The sequence below is a fragment of the Erpetoichthys calabaricus genome, chromosome 1 (assembly GCF_900747795.2).
Source record: "Erpetoichthys calabaricus chromosome 1, fErpCal1.3, whole genome shotgun sequence".
Lineage (NCBI taxonomy): Eukaryota > Metazoa > Chordata > Cladistia > Polypteriformes > Polypteridae > Erpetoichthys > Erpetoichthys calabaricus.
In genome coordinates, this window is record NC_041394.2 from 143,976,452 (window position 1) to 144,000,616 (window position 24,165).

A 24,165-nucleotide genomic window follows, 5' to 3' on the forward strand; every position below is an offset into this window, starting at 1 on the left:
TGTGCCAGTAATGTAGATCACATAACAGTCATTCACTTTGGCGCACGCCCCAGAGTCCAGAGTCAAACGCAGCGGCGTCCCACAACGCTGTGGCACCCGCCCCAGATTCAAACGCAGCGACTTCCCAAATCGCGACGGCTTCCCGGAGTCAGTACGTGGCGCCCAAACAACACAACCTGTAAGCTACACTTGCTCTAATCCACTGTACCAGTAATATAGATTACATAAAGGTCACTGACTCTAACCCAGCGGCTTCACACACTCAGTGGCTGGCACACCAACACCACAACCTGTAAACTGAACTTGCTGTGCAGAACTCTGCCAGCAGTCAGTGTCAGCACAGGCAACAGGATCACATCGCCACAAAACGAGACCACTTTACTATAGATATGCTTATGTAGTTAAATGACATTTCCACAGACGCACCCACCCTCCATGATATGTCATCCATCCAGATATCGGATGGAGCAGAAACTGATTGCCATTCTTGGATTTCCGATTCACTAGCGAATCACAGGCTTACTAGATTCCACCTAATGAAATGGTCTCTTAGATAAGGTATCATTAGAAATCAATAAACTAGAGTTTAAGGAGAACATGTTTTAGATACAAAAAGTATGAGAATCTCCCCCAGTCGAAGATTTCACCTAGGAGGTTTAACAGAAATGTGATAACCACCAAAAAACATCCAGGTGTAAGGCTACCTTTGAAAGAATAAACTGGTTCAAATGTAATATTCCCAGATAAATATAACAGAGTAGCTTCCACCAAGTGAATATTAAATGGACTTTTATTGATAAATGCTAAACCAAGAGACAAAGCAAAACATCAAGTATGATATTCAGCACTGGGTATTTGGCCTTGCAAAAATCACACATCCTTAAGGTCCTTCTGGATGTTCCAAAGGGTCTCGGCACTCTTCCTCAGCTTGGCCACTTCATCATCAGCCAATGTGACATTGATAACACTGGCCACTCCACAACTATTGAGAACACAAGGCAGGCTCAGGAATACTTCTTCATTAATTCCATACTTGTTCTAAAAAATAAAAAAAATTAACATTTTAACAAAGTTGTGCATGGAAGGAACACAAATTTCCATCAGACTAATTCCTTCATCACCCATATAATACTGCACATTTACCTGCAGGAATATCCCATTTTGCATAGGTATGCTCACATTTAAAAAATTTTACATAAAATTGTTGCAAGAGGGGCGGCACGGTGGCGCAGTGGGTAGCGCTGCTGCCTCGCAGTTGGGAGATCTGGGGACCTGGGTTCGATTCCCGGGTCCTCCCTGCGTGGAGTTTGCATGTTCTCCCTGTGTCTGCGTGGGTTTCCTCCGGGCGCTCCGGTTTCCTCCCACATTCCAAAGACATGCAGGTTAGGTGGATTGGCGATTCTAAATTGGCCCTAGTGTGTGCTTGGTGTGTGGGTGTGTTTGTGTGTGTCCTGTGGTGGGTTGGCACCCTGCCTAGGATTGTTTCCTGCCTTGTGCCCTGTGTTGGCTGGGATTGGCTCCAGCAGACCCCCGTGACCCTGTGTTCGGATTCAGCGGGTTGGAAAATGGATGGATGGATGGATGTTGCAAGAGGGAAAATTTGGCATTTACAGATGTTCTTTAAATATATAAATCCACACACACACACAAAAAACTATGGTCTGAAAATACATTAGAATCACCAAAAAAGGGGGGGGAAAAAAAAAAAAAAAACCCACACACACTCAACTTGGTAGTCACGGCAAGGCATCCTATAAAAGCATACTGCTGCTGGTCTAAAGAGCACCAGTAAATTTGTCTGCTGAATGTGTTTGATAAACTGTTTGTTTGTCCTAGGGTTTGTTAAAATTCCACACTACAATTCGGCCTACTTTTTGTATCTAGTATTTCTTGGGTTTTTTTCTGCTACAAAAAAGTTTTAGCCCACCAACAGTACAAAAAAAACTTTAGGAAAAGGCAAATCAACAAGTTCATATTTTATCTATCTATCACAAACCCAGAGCTGTGACACTTCATATGAAGGACTAATCAGATAACTAGATCTCATTGGAATGCTCTGAACCTCAGCTTTCCAATGGTAATAAGCCTTTCACTTTGTGGCTTGCCTGGGGTCTGACCTTTGATTTAAAAAAAAAACACCTCGCTCAGCTGTGACACACTGCTCAAATCAACAACATGGAAACAATCTGAAGGGGAAAAATCCTTTAGGTATGTATATATATAAAAAAAAAAAAAAAAAAAAAATCCATTATTGCTTTTGACCAATTATACTGCAATGTATGCAACCAACTTTGAAATACTGAGGTGATCCACCAGCAGGACACCTCATGCATAAGTAGCTACAAGGCTTTATAGCATTCTAGGCACTCGCCCAATCTTCAGGCAAAACCAAACGTTGAGCACATGTATTGCACAGAATGTTTTATATATGAAAGTTGGAACAACAAACATTTATAGGATAACTAAAAGAAAGCAAGCAGTACCTTGACCATAGTTGATACGGGGTGAACTCTCCCAAGGTTCTTTACCAGGGACTCAATAATGTCAGCAACACTTAACCCTATTGCCCAGTTGGTATATCCTTTCAGTTCAATTATTTTATATGCACTGAATATAAGAATGGACAAAAGTTAAATATGTCAGTTTAAACTAAAAAAAGTGAAAAGCTTAATTCATACAGGTTTGATGAACTGGTTCTCCATACTTTAAGGCAGCTTTTTTTATTAAATTTATTGGCTTCAGTAATGTTACAAAGTGATGGCCACATTGTTAGCACTTTAACATCTTGCACAAGGGGTCAAAGATATATGTGTTGCATTATTCAACTTCAAAGCAGCTGAAGGCACCAACTTGCATCTTAACTGTTAAACACAGTATTTTTCTGTTTATCCATCAGGTCAAAATTGAACATTTACAATTCAAAAGAAATTCAGTAGATCACTTAAAAGAAAGGACTACCTGTCAACCACTTGTTTGTGGACATCCTTCCAGTTTTCCTGGTCTTTGTCGGTGCCAACATTTGGGTTCAGACTCTTCAGGCATACACCTGCCACATTAGCACCACTCCACACAGGCACTAAAAGTACACAAAAACAACAATATATACCACACATAAAAAGCTGAAATTACATGAATATTTTAGCTTTTTCTGACAGACCCTGCAATATCACATTTATCTGGAGGTATTTCTTACAGTGAAATTCTGTCAAAGAATACTTTCCCCAATAAGCCTTCCTGCAAGGTTAGCCCTTACACCCCACTCTTCAATGCAGTCTCTCATACGGAGTACAAAACTCAAGTCCAGTCTACTAGGTATTTTATATCTCCATCTAAACACACACTTTCCATTATCGGGTTATCCTTCCTAGACCTCAATAAAAAGGACGATGTGATTCAGCAATAAGGATACTGGTGTCTTCTTAAAATGTCCACTGATGCAGAAAGTTATACATATTACCTACTTTGCAGTATCGTACCTTTGCAGGGTACATTTGGGGTCAGAATATATGGAGCACATCGATAAATTCCCACAAGTAATATCTTCAATTTGTAACACTTTACTGTATCTACTGTGAATGGCAGGCTTAAGTTTAATAAAACTCAGTAAAGTTACTGTAATTAAAGTTCCTTTATTTGGAGGAGGACCCACACAACCTGAAAACTGAACACCCATTTTCTTTACAAATATCAGGCAATTACAACTCCGAGTCACACCTTCACCAACTAGGACAGCGTTCTAAGGGGAATAAACAATTGATCTCCTTTTTGTCAGCTCTTCCCCAGTCATTCCAGCTCCAACAGGCTTTAAAATTTAAATATTGTTCCTTGTTTTGTCTGGGTCATTCATGTAGTATGTATTAATCCAAAAGCAACCATGACAGACCATAAAAATCTTGGGAGGCATTTCTATGCCAGATTCTAATTTGGCTTTTACCCTCCACCTGATTTGAAGTTCCTCCCTCCTATTAACCCTGGCCTCCTTCAATTTGATCTCCCACATTGTATCCCTGTCCTATCTTTTACTCCTTTTAAAAGAACACAAGCACACCTTGATCCTGTGGGATTAGGCTTGTGAAGACTGACTACATGCAATAGGATGACCAGACTCAAGTTCTCTATTCCATTCTCCTTGTTTCACCTTAAAGCCAACACCTGTGCTTATATTTCTCTTTCCTGCTCTCCCCAAACCTTTCTGCTCCACATGCAGATTTGCATAAAAATGCCCCCTGTAATCCATACAAGAGTAATCTCCCCATTAACCGCAAAGCTTGCATCTCACTCACCAAAAGGTATTACACCATGGTTTTAGTCAGTGACCCCTACATGCCATCTCTGCTGTCCACAGGCCAGGTACTTTGATACGTTTAGTACTGCCATCTGCCTCTTTCAACTGGTTCTTAATCTTTGAATGCTCAAAGCCATTAAGTAGCCATTTCTTTTTCATCCTGTACCTGTCTCCTTCTGGACCTCTCAGCAAATATGGATATTACATCAGATAATTTTCCTCCCAAGCACCACTTTAGCTGCTCACTGGAAACTGTGGGATGGATCCCCCACCAGTAACCCCCTCAAAAACCTGCTTCTTAAGCTCTCTGATATGCAGATTAATAGGTTATCAAGGTGAAATGTTAATACGCTGGTTACTGTAGTCAAGCAGGTTTGCCAGGGATTAACAAAGCAGGTTTCTCCAGCCTTTTATGACATGGTGGTACATCTGTTCTTTCTTCCAACAAGGATTCCTCCTTATTTTTCATTTGACATTCCTGACAGGACTGGTTTGTAATTACTGTACCCTGTATTTTTTTTTTTTTTTTAATAAGAACTCTTCATAACCTTGAGCACTCATTTTGGAAAATATACACTCATGTCAAATCTGATGACTGCTACACTCACAAAAAAAGCAGGGACACTAGAGTGTTTACTACAGTTTAAAAAAAAAAAACAACAAAAAAAAAAACGCCACACACATTTCCTTTAATGACATTTAAGGGATTGGGTACTGAAGGAAAAACATTTTAGCAAGTGGAATCCCCATCATTTATTCATTATGCAGGTCCTCCGTGACAACTGTGAAAAGGACCTTCATTGCCATATTTTGTATATTTCTCAAACAGAGATTGGTCTGCCCTGACCTATCTAGTATCTGTGGACTCTGCATACATAGCCATGTACCTTTTATCTATGCGGAATGTGGTTTGGGGTTGTCCCGATGTAAAATATAGGGACATCCCTGAAAAAGATGGCATTTGGATGGTTGCAGATGTTGCTCTAAAATTTGAACATATCCTTCAGCATTTAGTGGTTTCCTCACAACTGTGCAAGTCACCCATGCCACGGCACACCACCAAACCAAAGCAGACCCTGACAACAGCTTGAGATGTTCCTTTTCTTTGGCCTAGATAGCACAACAAACTATTTTGGAAGCAGACTCATTGGATCACAAAACAGGATTTCACTGCACTACTTTCCATTTCATATGAAACCATGCCCAGAGAAGTTGGCGATGTATAACTTCTGCTTTGCCTAGTAAACCCTTAACTTGCATTTGAATGGTGTCAACTGAAATTTTTAAAGTACTCCAGAGTCCAAATTTGAATATCCACTAAAGATGCAGAACAGAGGTCACACTCATTCAGAAGTGGTTTCTTGCCTTGTCCTTTACACTCAGATTGGGCCATAGTTTGTATCAAGTATATTGTGAACTGTAGAAGGTGAAGTCACTACTGATTTGTCTTTGAGGAACACTGTTCTCATACTGCTGTAGTATTGATCAATGCCTCTGTTGGCAAACTGATGAGCTTCAAATCATCTTTGCTCCTGAAGGACTAGGCCTTTTTTTGGAAACTAAATTATAACAGGGTTGCATCACCTGCTAAACATCACCTTAATATTAAAAACGTGGCACATTTAGTCCCAAGACACCCCAACTTTTTGGAACATGCTGCAGGTATCAATTTCAGAAATTGCATTGTGTTTTTGAAGATGTACTGTATGCTGATGAGGAGGTAAAATGTGAAATACTGGGTCTTTGTATTCAAACAAAAAACTGACCAAGTTTGCTTATCATTTCTTTTTGTTTTTATCTGCAATTTCCATACTGATCCACCTCTTTTTAGAACTGACGTAAATCAAGATCCAACCATTTGACTCCTCCAAATAAAAAAAATAAAATAAAAATTGCCTACCACTAGAATCACCATGCTCTCCTAGAATCCATCCATGAAAGCTTGATGCATGAATGCCGAGCTTTTCTGCCATCATGTAACGGAAGCGGGCAGAATCGAGATTGCAACCACTTCCTATGACACGGTGCTTTGGTAGGCCACTGAGCTTCCAGGTTATATAGGTTAGGATATCAACTGCCAGAGGAGGAGAGTAGTTTAAGCAAAATAAATTGTCATTAACATTACACATCAGTAAATTCAATCAATGTTTATACTGTTCATAGCTCAAGCCAGGTAACCCACTTTCTACAGGAAATAGTACAGCTCAACCACACTTAAACAATAAACTGCCATTCCCGAAAGATGGTTGGGGCAACAAACGCAACATTTTTCTACTTTTACTGCACTTGCTCGTTACACCACAAGGAAAAATACCCCCCTCCAATTTATCTAGTCTCGATGGATTATACCTGGATTAGACACCACAATGAGGACACAGTTTGGACTGTATTTAACAATCTGAGGGATTATATGCTTGAAGATGTTAACATTGCGCTGCACCAAGTTAAGGCGACTCTCCCCTTCCTGTTGACGGGCACCAGCAGTCACAACCACAATACGAGAGTTTGCAGTCACTGAATAATCTTAAAAAATAAAAAATAAAATAATTTAAATTAAATTGAAGTTCACAATTCAGACTTTAGTAGTACATGTGTTTGAGTATTACCTTTGTTTGCAACAATTTTGCGGGTTTTAAGAAAGACACTGCCATGGAGAAGATCCATCATTTCTCCTTCAAGCTTGTCCTCAAGGACATCAACAAGTGCCAGCTCATCTGCATAGTTCTAACACAGAAGAACAAAAAGTGCGGACTTAATTTTCAGAAGTCGATTCCTCAATTGGCAGCACACTTAAGACAGTCTTAAATAAAACACTGACTTCAATTTACTGCTCAAACCAATGAAAACCATGTTCAACGAAAAGTCACAGATGTAACTTCTTAGTGACAAAATCCAAAATGGAGGATGGGCAACTGACCAAAGGAAATTCTTACAGAGAAGTTCCTACTTGAGGAATCTGAAAACAGATTGACCACTTAAGGGCAGAACCAAGAAAGACTAAAGAATCCAGCATTCAACATTTTTTGGGCTGCAGTGTGTTCCCAAATGCCCATGAGGTTTCTAAATATGCAGCTAAGTGACCATAGTGCAGACTTTCCAGGGCACTGGTAGTCACTACTACATGCTATAACCTGGTGTGACAATAGTCAGAAATTCTGCTTACAGCCCTGGCAAAGAACCCTCAAGTGACTAAAAAAAATTAATTTGTGCCCAGAGCCTGAATTTAGCATTTTGTTAGAAAAGGGAGAATGAAAACTCACTTGCAAGTAAAGGGAGTATGCCTTTGTTGAACATAAGGGATTACCAAGCAAGGACCATCCTGCCTACAAGAACAAACCCACCCAAAACAAGCTAACCAAGCAGGAGTTTCACTATAAAAATCTTTAAAAATTAAAAGTTATGGATATTAACAGTATTCACCGTTTCACTATTTAACTTTATTTTTATTACTCTTTAATATTGTTTTTTTTGTATCAGTATGCTGCTGCTGGAGTATGTGAATTTCCCCTTGGGATTAATAAAGTATCTATCTTTTTCCTTTTGCTCAAATCATTTAATCTTAAGAGTGAATAGTGTGAAAACGCTGACCGACACGGACACCTGAACACTAGAATTACAGACCATTATGAAAAGGTTCTTCACCTCAACTGTGGAGTGGTGGCGCCGAGGCTAGGGATCTGCACTGGCAATTGGAAGGTTGCCGGTTCGAATCCCGTAAAATGCCAAAAAGGGACTCTGCTCTGTTGGGCCCTTGAGCAAAGCCCTTAACCTGCAATTGCTGAGCGCTTTGAGTAGTGAGAAAAGCGCTATGTAAATGCAAAGAATTATTATTATTAAATGTGGAGATCTTCTATACATTTGCTGCATAACAGGACTAAAGGCTGAATGGTCCACCCCATAACTAGTCTTGCCGGGCCACACATTCAGACTTCTTTTTTGTGCATTTTGCTCCAAACTGGCTGGGAACAATCAGACAACTCACCAAGTATCATTTTTAAACCAATCCAATGCCTAATAAAAAGGCAGCACTCAAAGTGGGGGCGGTGATTTTAAACTGCAAGCAATGGTGCTCTCATTAACTTATTCCAAAAGAGAGCAAGCTGCACATGTGAAAAGTAATATGTCAAGAGAATATGACTCAAGGCTGAATTACAGAAAAATGTTTCCGAAAATACGAATTGCAAAATATGCATTTGATATAAACAATGTGTTCCATCCAGTCAGAAGGGGTTTAGAAGGACTGCTGTCTAGTTGATGACCAAGAGCTGCAGAAGATGCAGATTTCATTACTCAAACACATTCAAATCAGTAAGTGTCCCTAATGACACCAGTAGAAGCAGAACAAGGCTGCAGAAAACACACAGAGAGAGAGAGAGAGAGAGAGAGAGAGAGAGAGAATGCAGTCCTCGGTATACAAATCTCCTCGAATGCAAGGCACTTTAGAAAGACTTCTGAATAATTCAATTTCAATCAAAATTACCCCCAACCCCACCAAGTTAGGCCTTTGTCCAATACAGTAGGGCCAGCAGCTCATTAACATGATCAGAGAGGCTGGTGAGAACATCCAGGTACGATAAGAGTACTATAAGTAAAGACTAATTGTAGACACACAGTGAAAGAGCAAATTCTCTTGACACTTCTGTCTTCTACTGTTTGGTTTAAAAAAAAAAAAAAAAATTCCCCCTTTGAAGTTTAAGATACAGGAACTGCAATTTAAGGTAACATGGTGTCAGACAAATCTGCAACAACTGACTTACCCCCGAGAGAATGCTAAACGCACATGCCATCCCAACCTGTCCAACTCCAACAACTGTGACCTTGTTTCTCGGCTGCTCTGGTGCACAGTCAGCCACGGGGGAGATGAGCTTCTCGTGTACACTAGCCATTTCTTCACTAAAATAAAAAAAAAAAAAAGTTCACAATTAAAACGTACATATACTGACAAGAGATGCACCCCCAACCCATATTCTTATTTGTATTATTTCCCTTTATGATGAGCAGTGCAGACACTGGTGCTAGAGAGATGTCGATATTAGAAATTCCATCCATCCATCCATCCATTTTCCAACCCGCTGAATCCGAATACAGGGTCACGGGGGTCTGCTGGAGCCAATCCCAGCCAACACAGGGCACAAGGCAGGAACCAATCCCGGGCAGGGTGCCAACCCACCGCAGATATTAGAAATTAAGTATGGTAATTTTACATACCAAAAAAAAAAAATTTCCCCTTATTACAAGGCTTGTTTACATATTACATACAGAGAAGTCAAGAACGGCCAGCACTCATGACAGATTTAAGTAGATTATAAATTGGTTAGGATTTAGACTTATACAACAAAACAACTCTGCCAAATGAAACTGACATTTACAAAAAAAGAAATTGGGTTAAATACCCCTTACCAGTTGGCAGGAGATAAAAGGTCTCCCAAAAAAAACAAACCACACATCATCCATACCATCAGGATAACCTCAAGCACTACATATTTTCACCATGCAAATTTACCCGACGGGCAGTTTTTGTGCAATCCCATATATTTAAAACTATAAATTACAGCTCCAATACTCCAAGATTAAGTGTTTCCTTACCAAGGTAGTTAATCCTTCATAAAGATACATACTGCTGGCACATATGAACCTTTACTGTGGGGTTGGGCAAGAATCTTGCTCAGCATATCTACATTTGTTTGTCACACAGGACAAAAGACATGCCACAGCGATCCTTAATCGATCCCAAAGGCTGTCCTAATTAAGTCTAAATGTTAATACACAAGGACGCTTAAAAACCAAAGAGCTGGTGTTAGTAAGAGCACCAGTTGTAAGTCAGTCGTGTAAGGAGTTTTCAAAAATAAAAAGGATTGTTATAATACACTTCATACTGAACAAAAGTATTTTTTGGAAGAAAAAAAGGCTTCCTCATCATTATAGTATGTTAGTGTAGAGGATTAAACTTGAAACCTTTTTGTCTTCTTTCCAACTCCTTGGTAACAATACACTTTGAACTTTGAGCAGGCAATCTAGCAGGAGCTTACTTGCTAGAACTAGATCAGAGACAAGGCTGTGAGCCAGAAAGACTCCAAGCAGTTAAGTTAGAAACAACTACAGTTGTGGTACCGAATTATAAATATGCTGCAAGAGAAATCTGGTTATTGGACAAGGTCATGGCTGTCCCTTATGCAAATGCATCCAAATCGAATAGGACAGGGCTATCCACTACACATTTCCAGGGTGGGGTGCCTTAAAACACACTTTTGAAATGTCAATTAAAAGTGAAAAGCCCAAAGCAACAGAGATTAGAGTTACATGACCCAAGATTGTATACATCTTTTACTTATTCAGCATACCTTTACTTTTATTATTCATCCATTTCATAATATTCCTAACCCAAGAATATATATTAAAACTGTACACACAAAGTCAAATGAAGATTAAAGAAAAAAAATTGTATTCTTAATGTGAATTTAAGACATGGAACAAGAAAAGGCTGGTCTCAGTTTCTGCCAACTTCCAACTCTGAAAGGGCCATGTCTTGATAATGTAGAACATACTCTATCAAAGTATTTACAGCATTGCATCACAGCAAGGCTAAAGAATCCTGCTGGAATTGCTACACAAGTCCAGGATCTGGTCCTTAGTTCATAGGATGTTCCATTTACAAAAACTTACAATTCAGGTGTGGAAACAAGGTTGGGCACACCTTTGTAACACCTGCAGAGGACTGTTGACTAAAGAAACCTAGTGCGACTTGGTAGTAAGCAGGCAGAGAAAGCAAAGAGAACAAAGTCTCCCTTGTTAGTTCCAAATGCCACTGGGATAGCCTCCAGCTTCCCATAACCTTAAATTCAGAAAAAGTTAAATATATCATCACAGGGACCTCTATGCACCGCTTTCAAAACTACATGTTCAACTAGCCAGAAATGTAGGCCTTTGGAATGCGAGAACGCAGGTAGGGGGAAGAACATACAAATGACAACCACACACTTCGTGAATGGCCATGCCCACTACCAAAATAAAAATATACAGAAAAATTTGCAAAACTGTGCATGAGATTTGACGATCCGGTCATTCAGCTATGGAGTTTGACACTGAAGAGTAATGCAATTTTGTTATGATAAAAGGCATGTTTTAGATTTGCAATGAACCACTTTCTGGAAGTTAAACTGCTTTATCAAGTGCACCAGGCCAGTTGAAGTAGAAATTGGGCACCTTGTCTTTCTAGTCATTAGATATTTAATCTTGAAATCCTTCTTTAAAATTAAACCAGGTGAAATACTGCATCTTCTTCCCAATCTTTTACACAACAAGCCACGTTTGCATGATAACAGGGCTGTATCACAGTGAATCTGGGCCCTGTAATTTGTACATTAAGAGCAGCAATCCAATCCTTGGCCTCAAGCCAAATTCATTTTAAAGTGGGCATGCCCACCTTGTGTACAACGCAGGGTGCGATTAAAAATATGGATTAGTTAACTTTATTTCTTGTCAAGTAAACCCAAGTTCTTTGAAAGGATGGGGTTAAACGGATGGGGTTAAACTGGCATTTTGCTGTGGACTAATTTGCTGCTAGCCTGGTGCATGTTTTGTTAGCCAGATTACCTACAAGGCTTAAGTATGCGATTCATGAGTAAGCAGCTGTAAAGAAGTCTGGGGTAACATGAAGTATTACGGAATTTTAAATAGGGTTTGATGGAAAGCTTTGATTAGGAGGATTTACAGTTTGCTGCGGTGAAAAAAAAAAGTTAAAAACTGATAGAACTTTAGCACAGTATTTTCAATTGCAACTAGTCTTCTCTTTTGCATAAATGTGTCATTAAATACTACCAAATGTGTTTTAAGACACAAAAAGTTGAATCCTTGAGGTGATAAAATGACTTGGACACTTTTAAGCACTTATTTTACACAGCAATAACAGGACCCAAAGAAGCACTGCACACCTCTAGGAAGAGCCCTGTCGCACACACCCTGTTAGCCCACTGATACTAAGCAAACATTTATAGAACTAAATCTGAAGTGAAATTAAGTTTGACATCACTAATCCAGGAAGTAGCTGTTTGAAATTCCAAGTGTACAAACTCTCATATTTGCTGGCGGCGTTGGAGGCGTCTTGGAAGTTTGGGACGGCTGTGTTTTACCCTGTTGTATCTACAAGGTATTAGTTACGCTGATCACGGATGAAAAACGCATGTTTCACTCCGTCGGTATCTATATCTGCTACTGGGGCAAGATAGAATGCATCTTTAAAATTCGATGGAATCACGTTGCGTTTTATTTCGATGCATGGATCGTCACGATTTGGCAACTTGCACAATTTTGTCTCCCTGTGACCTTGAAGTTATGGGCATGCGCGCTCCAATAATGTCTTACAAAATTCCGATTTTCTTTTTTTTTGGCCCATAGTATCCAGGGATGCTTAAAATTTGAAGGTATTTTCATGTATCATACCAAGTCTTGCGCGATCCATACAGTCCTTACTGTTAAGGACCACGTTTCTGGGGTGTGGGGGTTGGCAACATGCTAAAACTAATTTTATGCTCACCAAATACTTTCGGAAAGGTCAAACTTGCATTTCCGCGAAAAAAAAAAAAAAAAACGCACTCTGAAGACAGGGGAAGGGAGTGTCAAGGAGTTGATGAAAAAGTTTTTGTTTGTTTTTTAAATCTCTCGAAACAAGAGTAAACCCCATCTCTACAAGCTTAAAGCAAGACAAGGGCACGAGGATGTTCATACGACACGGGATTTATCTCTGATACATACGATTACTGCAGGCGATGCGGCTGCGAGTTGGGTCTTCTGACAGATGCACAAACGGTCCTCTCGAACCCCGTCTAAGTCCTTGAAGTGGCCTGCGCCGGTGACAACGCTTAGAACTGCGTTTCGCTAGAAGAGCGAGGGCAGGGACGTCTCCAAAAAAAAAAAAAAAAAACACCCCACAAGGAAGTCTGGAGGCGGAGGTCTTGCGTAGGGTGGGGTTATGCTTTCTTCTACAAAAAAAAAAAAAAAGCTTTATCCGGAATGAACAACTGCAGCGCGGGGCAGGAAACACCGGAGTTTTGTACATGTTGCCTGAAGAAGGGGCCCGAGTTGCCTCGAAAGCTTGCATATTGTAATCTTTTTAGTTAACCAATAAAAGGTGTCATTTTGCTTGGCTTTTATCTACTTGAATCGATATACGCATATCCACAGAGTCGAGCGGCAATCCCCTTATCTACGGTGCGTGTGCGGTTCCCAAGAACAAAATATAGATAGATAGATAGATAGATAGATAGATAGATAGATAGATAGATAGATAGATACTTTATTAATCCCGATGGGAAATTCACAATATATTCACAAATATAGCCTAATTGTAACCTTAATGGGATGGTGGCGGACCGCACAAACTCAAATACAAGTGCACGCCCTCGCTTTAAAAATCAATAACTCCAGAAAGGCCCGTTTATAGGTTTTAAGACAATGTTGCGTAGTGTTAAGATAGCCACTGTGTATGAAGTACAAAATAGCGCCATCCGCATCAGTCACCGCACTAGAATATTACGTTTCGATTTCCAACTTTCGGACCTACCAAGAGTAACGGAAAATAAAGTACCGCAAATACAAGGAGTAATGCGGCAGACTAAACTCCAATAAACAAACTAAGAAGAAAGAAGTTCAGTTTGGACGAGCTGTTCTTTCGGAAAAAACGTGGACGCACCCACTTTAGACGGTTAAATAACGGAAAGACCTCGCGATCCTGCAGATGAGCTCATACACCGAGAGGACCTTTTCCCCGGTTTTACTTGGAGCCTCACAAAAATTGTAGGACCCTTGTGCAACTAAAACTATTCAAGAGACTAGTGTCAATGTCATTGCCATATTTCTGCTTTTATTAATCGGTTTTTGTTGGGGCAGGAAGACTTGAGTGGTATATTTTACCAAATGTACAACACAGGCTTCAAAATGAGTAACGTTGATAGGATTTTAAAAGAAACGTGGCACACGGAGGTGGTGGCATATGTAACATTTGGCCTGCTTGTGCCAATTCCAGTTTCAAACCGGTCACACACCAAAAAAAAAAAAACCCTTGTGATATACTTAAAAGCCATACAGCAGTCAGTAGCATATGATTCTTTGAAACAAACTTGCTTCTCTAATTAAATGCAGTTAAAAGAATTTCCCCTTGGGGATTAACAGATTAAAAAAAGTAGTATGAAGTTGCTTCATATTATGGGATAAGCAGAAAAAGTAACCAACTAGGCTACAGTAATTGAAGAGGGTTTAAAATTAATTTGATGAGGCATTAGCTCACAAACTTCATATGGCAACATATGACCAACACATTTAGGATATTGCAGTACAAGAAAATGTTTTACAATGATGGCAGCATTGTGCCAGACCATTATTATATATTTACAGCATCAACAATATCAGTTTGTATATTAACATTTATACTAACCTGGTCACATTTTACGTATCACTTTGAGGATACACCAATGGGTGCCTAATAGTACAGGAATCATCTTATACACTTTTAAACCAGATTTAAATGGATGCAGCAAATTTTACTACATGCATAGCCTATAAGAATTGTATAGAATGTATATTGCACGTTTCAATTTAGACAAGTCTAACCAATTGCCAGGAACTGGACTGATGAAAAGGTTAAAAAAAAAAAAAAAAAAAAAACCCACACACGGCAGCATGTCAAAGCTACCTCAAGGGGAGAGAGAAAAAAAAAAAAAAAAAAAACCTTTTCTGTTCTTGTATTCAATCTGCCCATCACTGAAAGGAAAAAGCAAATTAAAAGGCAACTTGTTATATGCATCTCATATGAATGTCATCTAAACGGTAGGGTCACTCCCATCAACATCCCCCAACTTGCATCCTCCAAGGCCTTTTTCCAATAGTCTCCATTATCAATGACTTAATTTAGATTTAATCCACTAAGGGATGTGGAGAGGTACAAACCATAAGTGTAATTAAGTGGAACACTACGTATCCAATTTTGTAGTACAAATGTCTGGTTAAATAGTTGCATTTACCATCATTGTTCATTACACTGATGGATAGATATACAAATGCACACTGGATAAGTACAGTAATTTCCATTGAGTTCATGAAAGAAAACTGACTCTCCAAGTTTATACAGCTTTATTACAATTTTACAAAATCCTATCCAATGATTTTCACCGAGAACAAACCCTAATCCAGACATGATGCTCCACATTTTAGGCAGAGATCAACATGCTAATCTCATTGGATCAAGAAGCCTGCCATGTGTATATTTAGAGTCAGCAGCCAAAGCCAAGCTATTGTAGAGCTTTAAGTCAACAAAAGGTCATATAGTACTTATTATTTCCACTTCCTGTAGCCAAAAGATTAAAGACCTGCTTTACATAGTACCCATCAATGAGAATGCCCTTGCATGTAAAATTATCGTCAGTCAATCATACATCATGTGCTACACCACAATGTCAGCCCAACAAGTCATATGACAACTATGGCTCTTACTATTTTAAGAATTGTCCTCCAACATCATTCACAGCAATTTTATTTACCACTTAGAAGTCAGTACATTAAGGGCAATTTAGGAATGATCCAATTTTTTTGAGGACTTGAAAAGTTCATAAAACAAGAAACACTAAACAAATAAGGATGTACAACTGACATGTTTACATTTAATGTATTATGTGCATATTTTGTGGTTGCAGTGTTAACTCTCATTAAGGGAAATGTCTATTTTATAGGAGGACATTTTCATGATTAACAGATGTAATTCACTTTTGCATCCCGTGGTTCTATTTTTTCAGAAAGAACAGTTCCAATTCAAAAGAAACACATTTTGCAATCAAATACCAGCTCGCAGAAGTTGAGGTTTTTTACTGTCATACGAGGGTCGCTGTAGTAAGTGGTCAAAACAAACAGTTAAAGCAAGGAGGAGAGCAGACTAACCAGTCAATAGAGAGTCTGATCTAAAGACTTCGTGCAGTCCCACGATCATCATTCAGTTCTAGGTCTGCAGTACAACCACATGTACAATAAAAACCAAAACTGGTCAGTCTCAACATCCACTTAAACTAGACATATGCTAGCTGCCATCCTGTCCAACCACAACCATTGTGTGAATGGCATTCCAGAGAATACAGTTTCCATCATCTCTAGTACCCAAAATAACCAGTACTAACAATGGCCATTGCCCTCTGCAGCTTCTTCCACTAATGAAGTACTAAATAAACCCATTCAGAGATCATTTTCTCCATCCTGCCAAAATATAGGAGATCTTCTCCAAGTAGAGAATTTACCTTATTCAGAACAGAGGCAATTCCTCAGACACACATTCTTACTACTGATTGGCTTTGGGCCTAACATCAGATCACTATGCAACACAGCTCATTTACATAGTATGTCAAGACTACAGCTGTCAGGAAACAACTACAAGGCCAATTCAATGAACTGTGGTCAAGAGGTAGTTAAAATTGAAACACATTCCCCTTTCTGCCATATATGCTCACAATATATAAGCACAACAACTTAATACAAGACACTGTGGTTGTTTGCTTCTTACTGCAAGTATGCCCTGATATACATGTAAAGCATAAGCACATTGATTATTTTTTTGAACTGTTGACCTTTATAACCTGGATCCTCCCTGCATGGAATTTACATGTTCCCCCGATGTTTGTGTGGGCCTCCTCCAGCTGCTTCTGTTGATTCTTACAGTCCAAAGTCATGCAGGTTAGGTGAATTGGCCCTAATGTGTGCATTTGCCCTGTGATGGACTGGTGCCCTGTCCAGGGTTTGTTCCAGCCTCGCTCCCTGTGCTAGCTGGAAAGGTCTCTAGCAGACCCCTGCAGCCCTGTTCAGAGATAAGTGGATTAGACACTGACGGATCATTATAATGTTCAGGTAAGGTAAAGCCGACTATGCAAGAAATTTTAAATTAAATGAATTGACTGTACTTGTCCATGCGCAAATGGTACATTGTTTTTAATAAAAGTCTACAAATCACATCTCCCAAGGATGAAGAAAAACCCAAGAACTGAATATTGTGGGGGCTGCTGGTTTTTAACGGGTTCATTTGCTCACCTGTTCCAAGCAGTTGATTTCATGATGTTGAATGAGTATTGGTAGGCGAGTGCAGTTTCACTGAGCTCTAATAAAGTTGTAATTGTCACAGGTGTTCATGAAGGAAGTCAAAAGGCAGAAGCTAAGGGACCTGCTGCACCAGGAGGTGCTTTATTGTCTAAACCAAGCATGTACAGAAACTAAAACTCATGTTTCACATTTGTAGACATGTTAATCATACTGTAAGTACTATACCCATGATCACCAAATGTGCACACAGTTGCTATACACAGACATGCAAAAAATTTGCTAAATAACTCTAAGTCACCAACATTACACCAAGAAACTAAAGTGTGCCATCACAAGCACCTCTACTTCTACATTAGGGTACAAGGATAGGGTTGAGACACCACCTCAGTTAAGTTTGGTTCCAGACAAGACAAACTTTAAATACAGATTAGATATACCTTTAGTTATTAAATTCTTCCTCTCCCTCCCAAGCACCATCTTATTTTCCACCAGACAGGCCACACCCACTCCATCTTCAATTCCAGAAAATGCCATCGGGTCACAGGTTCAATGTGAATGAAAAGCCAGAACTCCTAACATTGACTTAATGGGTAGTTCTAATATTTAACAAGTGAACATTCCCATACACCAATTTCAACACCGATTGCAATTTACAAAGGTGATCCTATATAGAGAGACATATTGATTTATAAAACGGTGTACACATATTTCTGAAGTCTACACAGTTTTGAGGGCCCAGATCTTTACCAGTTACTGTATTCCTACATCTTTTGAGTAATGAATAATCTTTGTCTATAATAAATCAACCCCTCACTATGTGACCTGCTTCATGTTTGTGTGCATTGTTGTACATCTCCACACCAAGCACAAACAGCAGGTTAATTAAGCATCAACTAAACCTCCAAAAAATGTTTTAAATTTTCCCACCAAATCAAAAGCTGCAGATGACCTATCCAGTACATTAGCGTTGGGGATCTGAACAGTAGATACAAAGACATTACAAAACAATTCAGAAACACAGCGTGGCACTTTAAGATATGGAAAGAAACTAGACAATTCAAAGACAGACAGGCATGCTACATACATTAGAAATTCCAAATTGTGGAAAGTGTGAGGGAGTCAGGTGTTGATTTGCTTCCACCTCAAAATGGTTTCAGCCTGGACAGACTTCAGGTATCATCAGAGAAACTACCTCAAGAAGATCCACTGCAGCATGGTACTGTGATCCTGTATGATTTTCAACTGGAGCAGGTCAATATGGCTCATTAAAGTACTACCAAAAATGGCAGGGGAATAGCAATTAACCCTCTATGCGTTGAAACGCTTGAAGCCTAAAACAAATCTGTTTATACATCACTTCAAGGGGGACAGATTTTGAGCTTTAAAAGCCTGTCGAATGATTGGGGACCACATTGACACTTCTCGTTTGACCAGGGCCAGCAGGAATACTCAACTACGTCCAGCTTTTAGACAATCTCACTGGACAACGTGCAACTACCAGAGGAAGACCGTGCGTAAAATCTGACGAGGTACTGCAGTTTCCGGGTTTCAGATCACCACAGATTTTTCTAAATGCCGTGCAGCAACGTACCGCTGGTTGTATTTAAAATTAAAGTTATTGCTAGGCTTTATGGAATTGCTAAGTTCCTCTGCCTAGTGCATTCGTTTCGAAGCCCCCACTTTCAACACCATGCATACTTTAATAAAAACGATGCGGGACTTTAAGTTAACGCCAAACTGCTACATTGTTGGGTAAAACAATTACTAACACATCCCCACAATTGTCAAGCCCCCAATTACCCTTCTCCATGCTGTTCGCCTTCCTCCTTTTTAGAAAGATCGTCATACTTCACCATTTTGGATGGCCACGTCGAGAAACCGAGAGTCCGAAAAGAAAGAAAAAACGTCACGCGCAGTATCACCACAACAGCACATTAACAGCCATGCTTAGGATCCGTTAATAAGGCAATTAGATACGAAGGTGTGTCCTGTCGCACCTGACCATTGCTAATAAAGCGGTTTGAATGAGAACAATACTATTATTCGAGGGTAGCGTGGTGGCTGATAAGTCAGTGTGGATGTCATCTGCGACTTGACAGCTTCGTGTTTCCACTTTTCCACTAGCGAATGTATGAACGTTTACTTGATTAATAACTTCAATCTATCTAACCCTACTGTCAACTCAGTGTGAATGCGTGCTTGGACATACGTTAACTGATTGGCAGTACAAGCTGGGCTGGATTGGCTCCTGGTTTACGTCCAACGCAACCAAATTGTGTACATCTACTGCTTTACATCGTTCCAATATTCTGAAACTGGGTCGGGTCCCAGCTTCACCGCAACCTTGCTAAGATTTAAAAATGGATGAAGGGATTCAAAGCCTCAATAACTATTTAATCATCTCTTATGCGTTTATATTTGAAAAAAGTCAGATATAATTGCATAATTTATTGAAAATGTTTTTAAAAATGATCACTTTATTAAGTACACGAGTAGGGCTATGGGTGATAGGCAACTTGTGCTTCCCGAACATATCGTGGCACTCAACGTAAATTCATACTTGTCCGTACTGGGTGTTAGACGTTGCTAAGAAACGCGGAGGGGTTTGTCTTAGAAAACTATCCGCAGTAGTTTGGTAGCTTGGCGGATGAACAGGGAAATCTTTACGATTAAACAGCATATCATAAGAGACAACCATCCGAAAGTGTAAATTTAAAGAGGAGATTTAAAAGAATTGCCTGTAGTATCTACCACGGCAAAACGAGTGGGAGGCTAACTGCCGTTATCTGTAGTGCTGATACTTAAGTGTCAGCAAATAAAGTCGATAGCCATACGGAACCTACTGTACAGAGCAAAGCCCTGTTAAGTGAGACGACTAGTCTGCAAAGTGAGCTACTATTTTTTGAGCCCATGTAAAACAGTGATTAATGGTTTGGGCATTTCACACGGTTAAGTACCAGTTTAGTTATAGTTCAAGGGAAAGCTTAATAGATTAAAAGTGGTTTGCGTACAGTATGTGAGGCTGCATCTGTGGCCATGAGACATAGCAATATTTAGGCCTAATTTCTTTCAGCGCATTTACACGCCACAGATAACCAGGATTATGTGACTACCCCGATTGGGACAGAAACCTGGTTTCTTGAATATCATTAAAACGGTCAATTACTGCAAACCGTTTACAGTTAAAAAGGCGTTAAAGGAGAAAAAAAAAAACACTGGTCAACAAGCATTTTGCTACTGGGATTCTTTTACCTGTACTTTAACAAATTTCACTTGCTGACACCAAATCTGAAAACCGCTTTTGTCCAGCACGTCCCGTTTTTTAGTTATGATGTTCCAGGTCTTGGACAACTAGGGTGACTGGACAGTAAAGGCGATGCTTTTCAGCATTTAAGAAATAAGTTTGGTCTCAAGAAAAGTGAAGCCAAAATTAAGGAAGGTGTTTTTGTTGGCCCTGAAATCCGTGAACTGATGCTTGACGATGAGTTCAAAAAGAAACTGAAGCCAACTGAATCAGCACCCTCATTCGTGCAGGTTGTTCAGAATATTTTTTGACAAGCACCGAGCAGAGAATTAGGCTGAGCGTGTGGAGAATATGCTTAAAGTAGCTTACGGGAGCCAGAATGTCACTGAAGACGCATTTTTTACATTCTCATCTCGACTTTTTTCCATCAAATCTAAGCGATGTCAGAGATGAGCATGGGGAAAGATTTCGTCAAGATATAAAGGTGATGGAAAACTGATATCGGGGAAAATTCACTCCTAGCATGATGGGTGACTACTGTTGATTCTTGCAAAGAGAGACAGATGTGCAGTACAAGCGCAAAAGCGAGTACCTCCAACATTTTTGGGCACGCTGACCTCACTTTTATATGGAAGTAAATTGACATAAATATACTTTAACGTGTCTCAGGTATCGTCTTCTGGTTTGTTTACAGAATAAACACATCAAAACAATTTTGGTGGGACATAATCCAAACTACAGATATCGTGTTGATATATTGATATTCAAAAGTCTCAAAACATCAATGATGTGTATTTCAAAAACCCGACGTGCTAGCTTAATTCCAATTTCATATATGAAATCAGTGTAAAAAAACTTAATAAAGTGCTGCTCTGAAGTTCCCAGAAGCAAAAAATATTTTTTTGTAGACCAGTGAAATTAAAATAGGGCTATATGTTTCTTTTTATAGAACAGAAGTGACACCCTTTTGCTGTTTGAAAAGTTTATTGAGAAGTACAATTAAAAAAATGAAGTTTAAATAGATTTAATCTTTAGATCATGAAAAGCAATATAAATGCATTGCTTTGGAGGCATGTAAATGTTGATTTGCTCTCTCTGGATATAGTAAGAGATTTGTGAGAAATAAGCTCCTTCTTCAACATTTACAGTACACAACTACACCTAGTCACCAGAGGGAACGCTGTAATTGTAGATGACTAAAAATATCACGTAAAACCTGTTTGTCACAACATTTTGCGACCCAAGAAGCATGTATCATTTTCTTTATCAAAACAAGTTTAAAAAGTATATTTTAAGAGTGTTTTTAAATAAAAAAAATGACTCCCATCAACTTGGTTTGATTGAGAATTTTAATCATCTTTGCATTATAAGTGTAATGTGAAGGTGAGTGCCTGGCTGGCTTGAGATTATCAGTGGCAGTTCTGACACTAGAATGGCACAGGTCAGAGGTAGATCCATAGGAAACATCCAGGTAAGCGAGAGCCACAATGGTAGCAGCAGTGGTCCTGTACATACCAGAGTGGAAAGCAGTGGCAGCTAGAGGTAAAGCAAGCCCTGTACATGTGCAGTCTATGTATCAGTTTATCTAATATGTATGTGTGTGATTGTATGTCACCTAGCAGTGAAAGTTTAGTGGGTTCAGTTTCACGGGTTCAACATATGTTTATAAGCCAAGTCAATTTACCTGCTTTCATGTTAAAAAGGTACTAAATGTAAGTAATGCTTGTTTGTGTGAAAAATACATTTCATTGTCTTGAAAGAATCATTACAAAAACAGTATTAAAAGTTAATAAATCAATTTTAGTTACATATTAGATACACTATACAAATTCTGGTAACACTTTACATTAAGTGTCCATAATTACACTGTAACTACTATGTAATTACCCGTATAAGTACAGTGTAACTATGAGTTATTACTCCGTACTTACTGTGTAATACAAACTAATGTTATAGTTGATTACTCAGTTGTCTTTGTTATTCCACAGTTAATATAATTACAATATAACAATTTATCACTGATCCAAAAACAAGTGTACTAACATAGTTACTTTGTATCTGTACTTTCAAAATGTAATAAAAACATCAGGGTATGTAACTACAACTATGTAACAGATGTTCCATGGTCTGGGCAATTCTAATGGAGAATTGCAGTGATCTTTTCTAAATGGTGAAAACACCTTTGCAAAATGGTTAACGCGTTTGCCTCACAGATACATTATCTTGAGATGGAATTCTATCTGGAGATATGTGTGTAAAATGTGTATGTTCTACCCATGCCTTCATGGGTTTTACTGCCACATCCCAGGGACATGTAGGCTGGGTTATGTGGCCATATGTGTGAGAGCGTGACTGCTGGTATGTTTGTCAGTGGGCCTTGCAATGGGATGGCTCCCCATCCTGGGCCGTTTCTTGCCTTGTGCTCGGTGATGCTTGGAATGGCTCTGCGGACCTGTGTACCTTGATTGAATGATGCAAGTTTGGCAGTATTATATTAGGGATAGGTATAATAATAGCCCAAAAAATTCAACAATAAATAGTGTAACACGACTACAAGAATGTGACAAATGCTTGTTTAAGCAAAACATGTCAAGGAGGTGCCCCTCTAAATTTTGGGGAAAAAAGGCATTAACCATTTTGCAAAGGTGTTTTCACCATTTAAAAAAGATCTTGAAATATCATTGAAAACCTATGCAGTTATCAGCAGCATAACAACATTTTCCATTAAAATAGCTCAGACCATGGAACATCTGTTACATGGTTGTAGTTACATACCCTAATGTTTTTATTACATTTTGAAAGTACAGATACAATGTAACTATGTAAGTACATTTGTTTTTGGATCAGTGATAACTTGTTACATTGTGATTATATTAACTGTGGAATAACAATGACAACTGAGTAATTATAGCATTACTTTGTATTACACAGTAAGTACAGAGCAATAACTCAGTTACACTGTACTTACACAGGTAATTACATACTGTAGTAGTTACAGTGTAATTATGAACACTTAATGTAAAGTGTTACCCAAATTCCATATCACATATTAACAGTTAAACAAAATGTAATCAGTTAGAAATGGAAAGAAAGAAAATTGCAAATTTATGCAGTATGTGTGTATGTGTATACATACATACACTGATCAACCACAACATTGAAAGCACCTCCCTAGAATTGTGTAGGTCCTATTTATGCCCCCAAAGAAGCTCTCACCTGTTGAGGCAAGACTCCACAAGATGTTCTGTGGCAGATCCGTCCTTTAAGTCCTGTTAGTTGCGAGGTGAGGCCTCCATGAATTGGATTTGTTTTTCCAGTACATTCCACAGATGCTTGATAGATAGATAGATAGATAGATAGATAGATAGATAGATAGATAGATAGATAGATAGATAGATAGATAGATAGATAGATAGATAGATAGATAGATAGATAGATAGATAGATAGATAGATAGATAGATAGATAGATAGATAGATAGATAGATAGATACTTTATTAATCCCAATGGGAAATTCACAACTTGATTGAACTGAGATCTGGGAAATCTGGAGGCCAAGTCAACATCTT

At 39.0% G+C, this 24,165-nt stretch overlaps 1 protein-coding gene across 2 annotated transcripts; it reads right to left on the minus strand.

The window, feature by feature from the left end:
* Positions 1-772: 772 nt before the first annotated feature.
* Positions 773-19,172, minus strand: ldhba (lactate dehydrogenase Ba). Of its 2 annotated transcripts, none has more exons than XM_028806752.2 (8): positions 19,154-19,172; positions 9,043-9,178; positions 6,892-7,009; positions 6,635-6,808; positions 6,186-6,359; positions 2,959-3,076; positions 2,484-2,607; positions 773-1,038 (listed from the first exon to the last, which is right to left on the minus strand). In XM_028806752.2, exons 2-8 carry the CDS (start codon positions 9,169-9,171, stop codon positions 871-873), a joined length of 1,005 nt encoding a protein of 334 aa, XP_028662585.2. In that variant the 5' UTR covers positions 9,172-9,178; positions 19,154-19,172; the 3' UTR covers positions 773-870. The 2 variants fall into 2 exon arrangements, with proteins under 2 accessions (XP_028662585.2, XP_028662593.1); XM_028806760.2 differs by lacking the exon at positions 19,154-19,172 and adding an exon at positions 13,037-13,204.
* Positions 19,173-24,165: the final 4,993 nt, after the last annotated feature.

Coding starts and splice junctions, on each gene's coding strand:
- ldhba (XM_028806752.2), bottom strand. CDS start 9,171: ATGGCTAGTGTACACGAGAAGCTCATCTCCCCCGTGGCTGACTGTGCA. Junction 6,360..6,634: donor CATTGTGGTGTCTAATCCAG/GTATAATCCATC, acceptor CTCCTCTGGCAG/TTGATATCCTAACCTATATA. Junction 2,608..2,958: donor CACAAACAAGTGGTTGACAG/GTAGTCCTTTCT, acceptor TCTTATATTCAG/TGCATATAAAATAATTGAAC.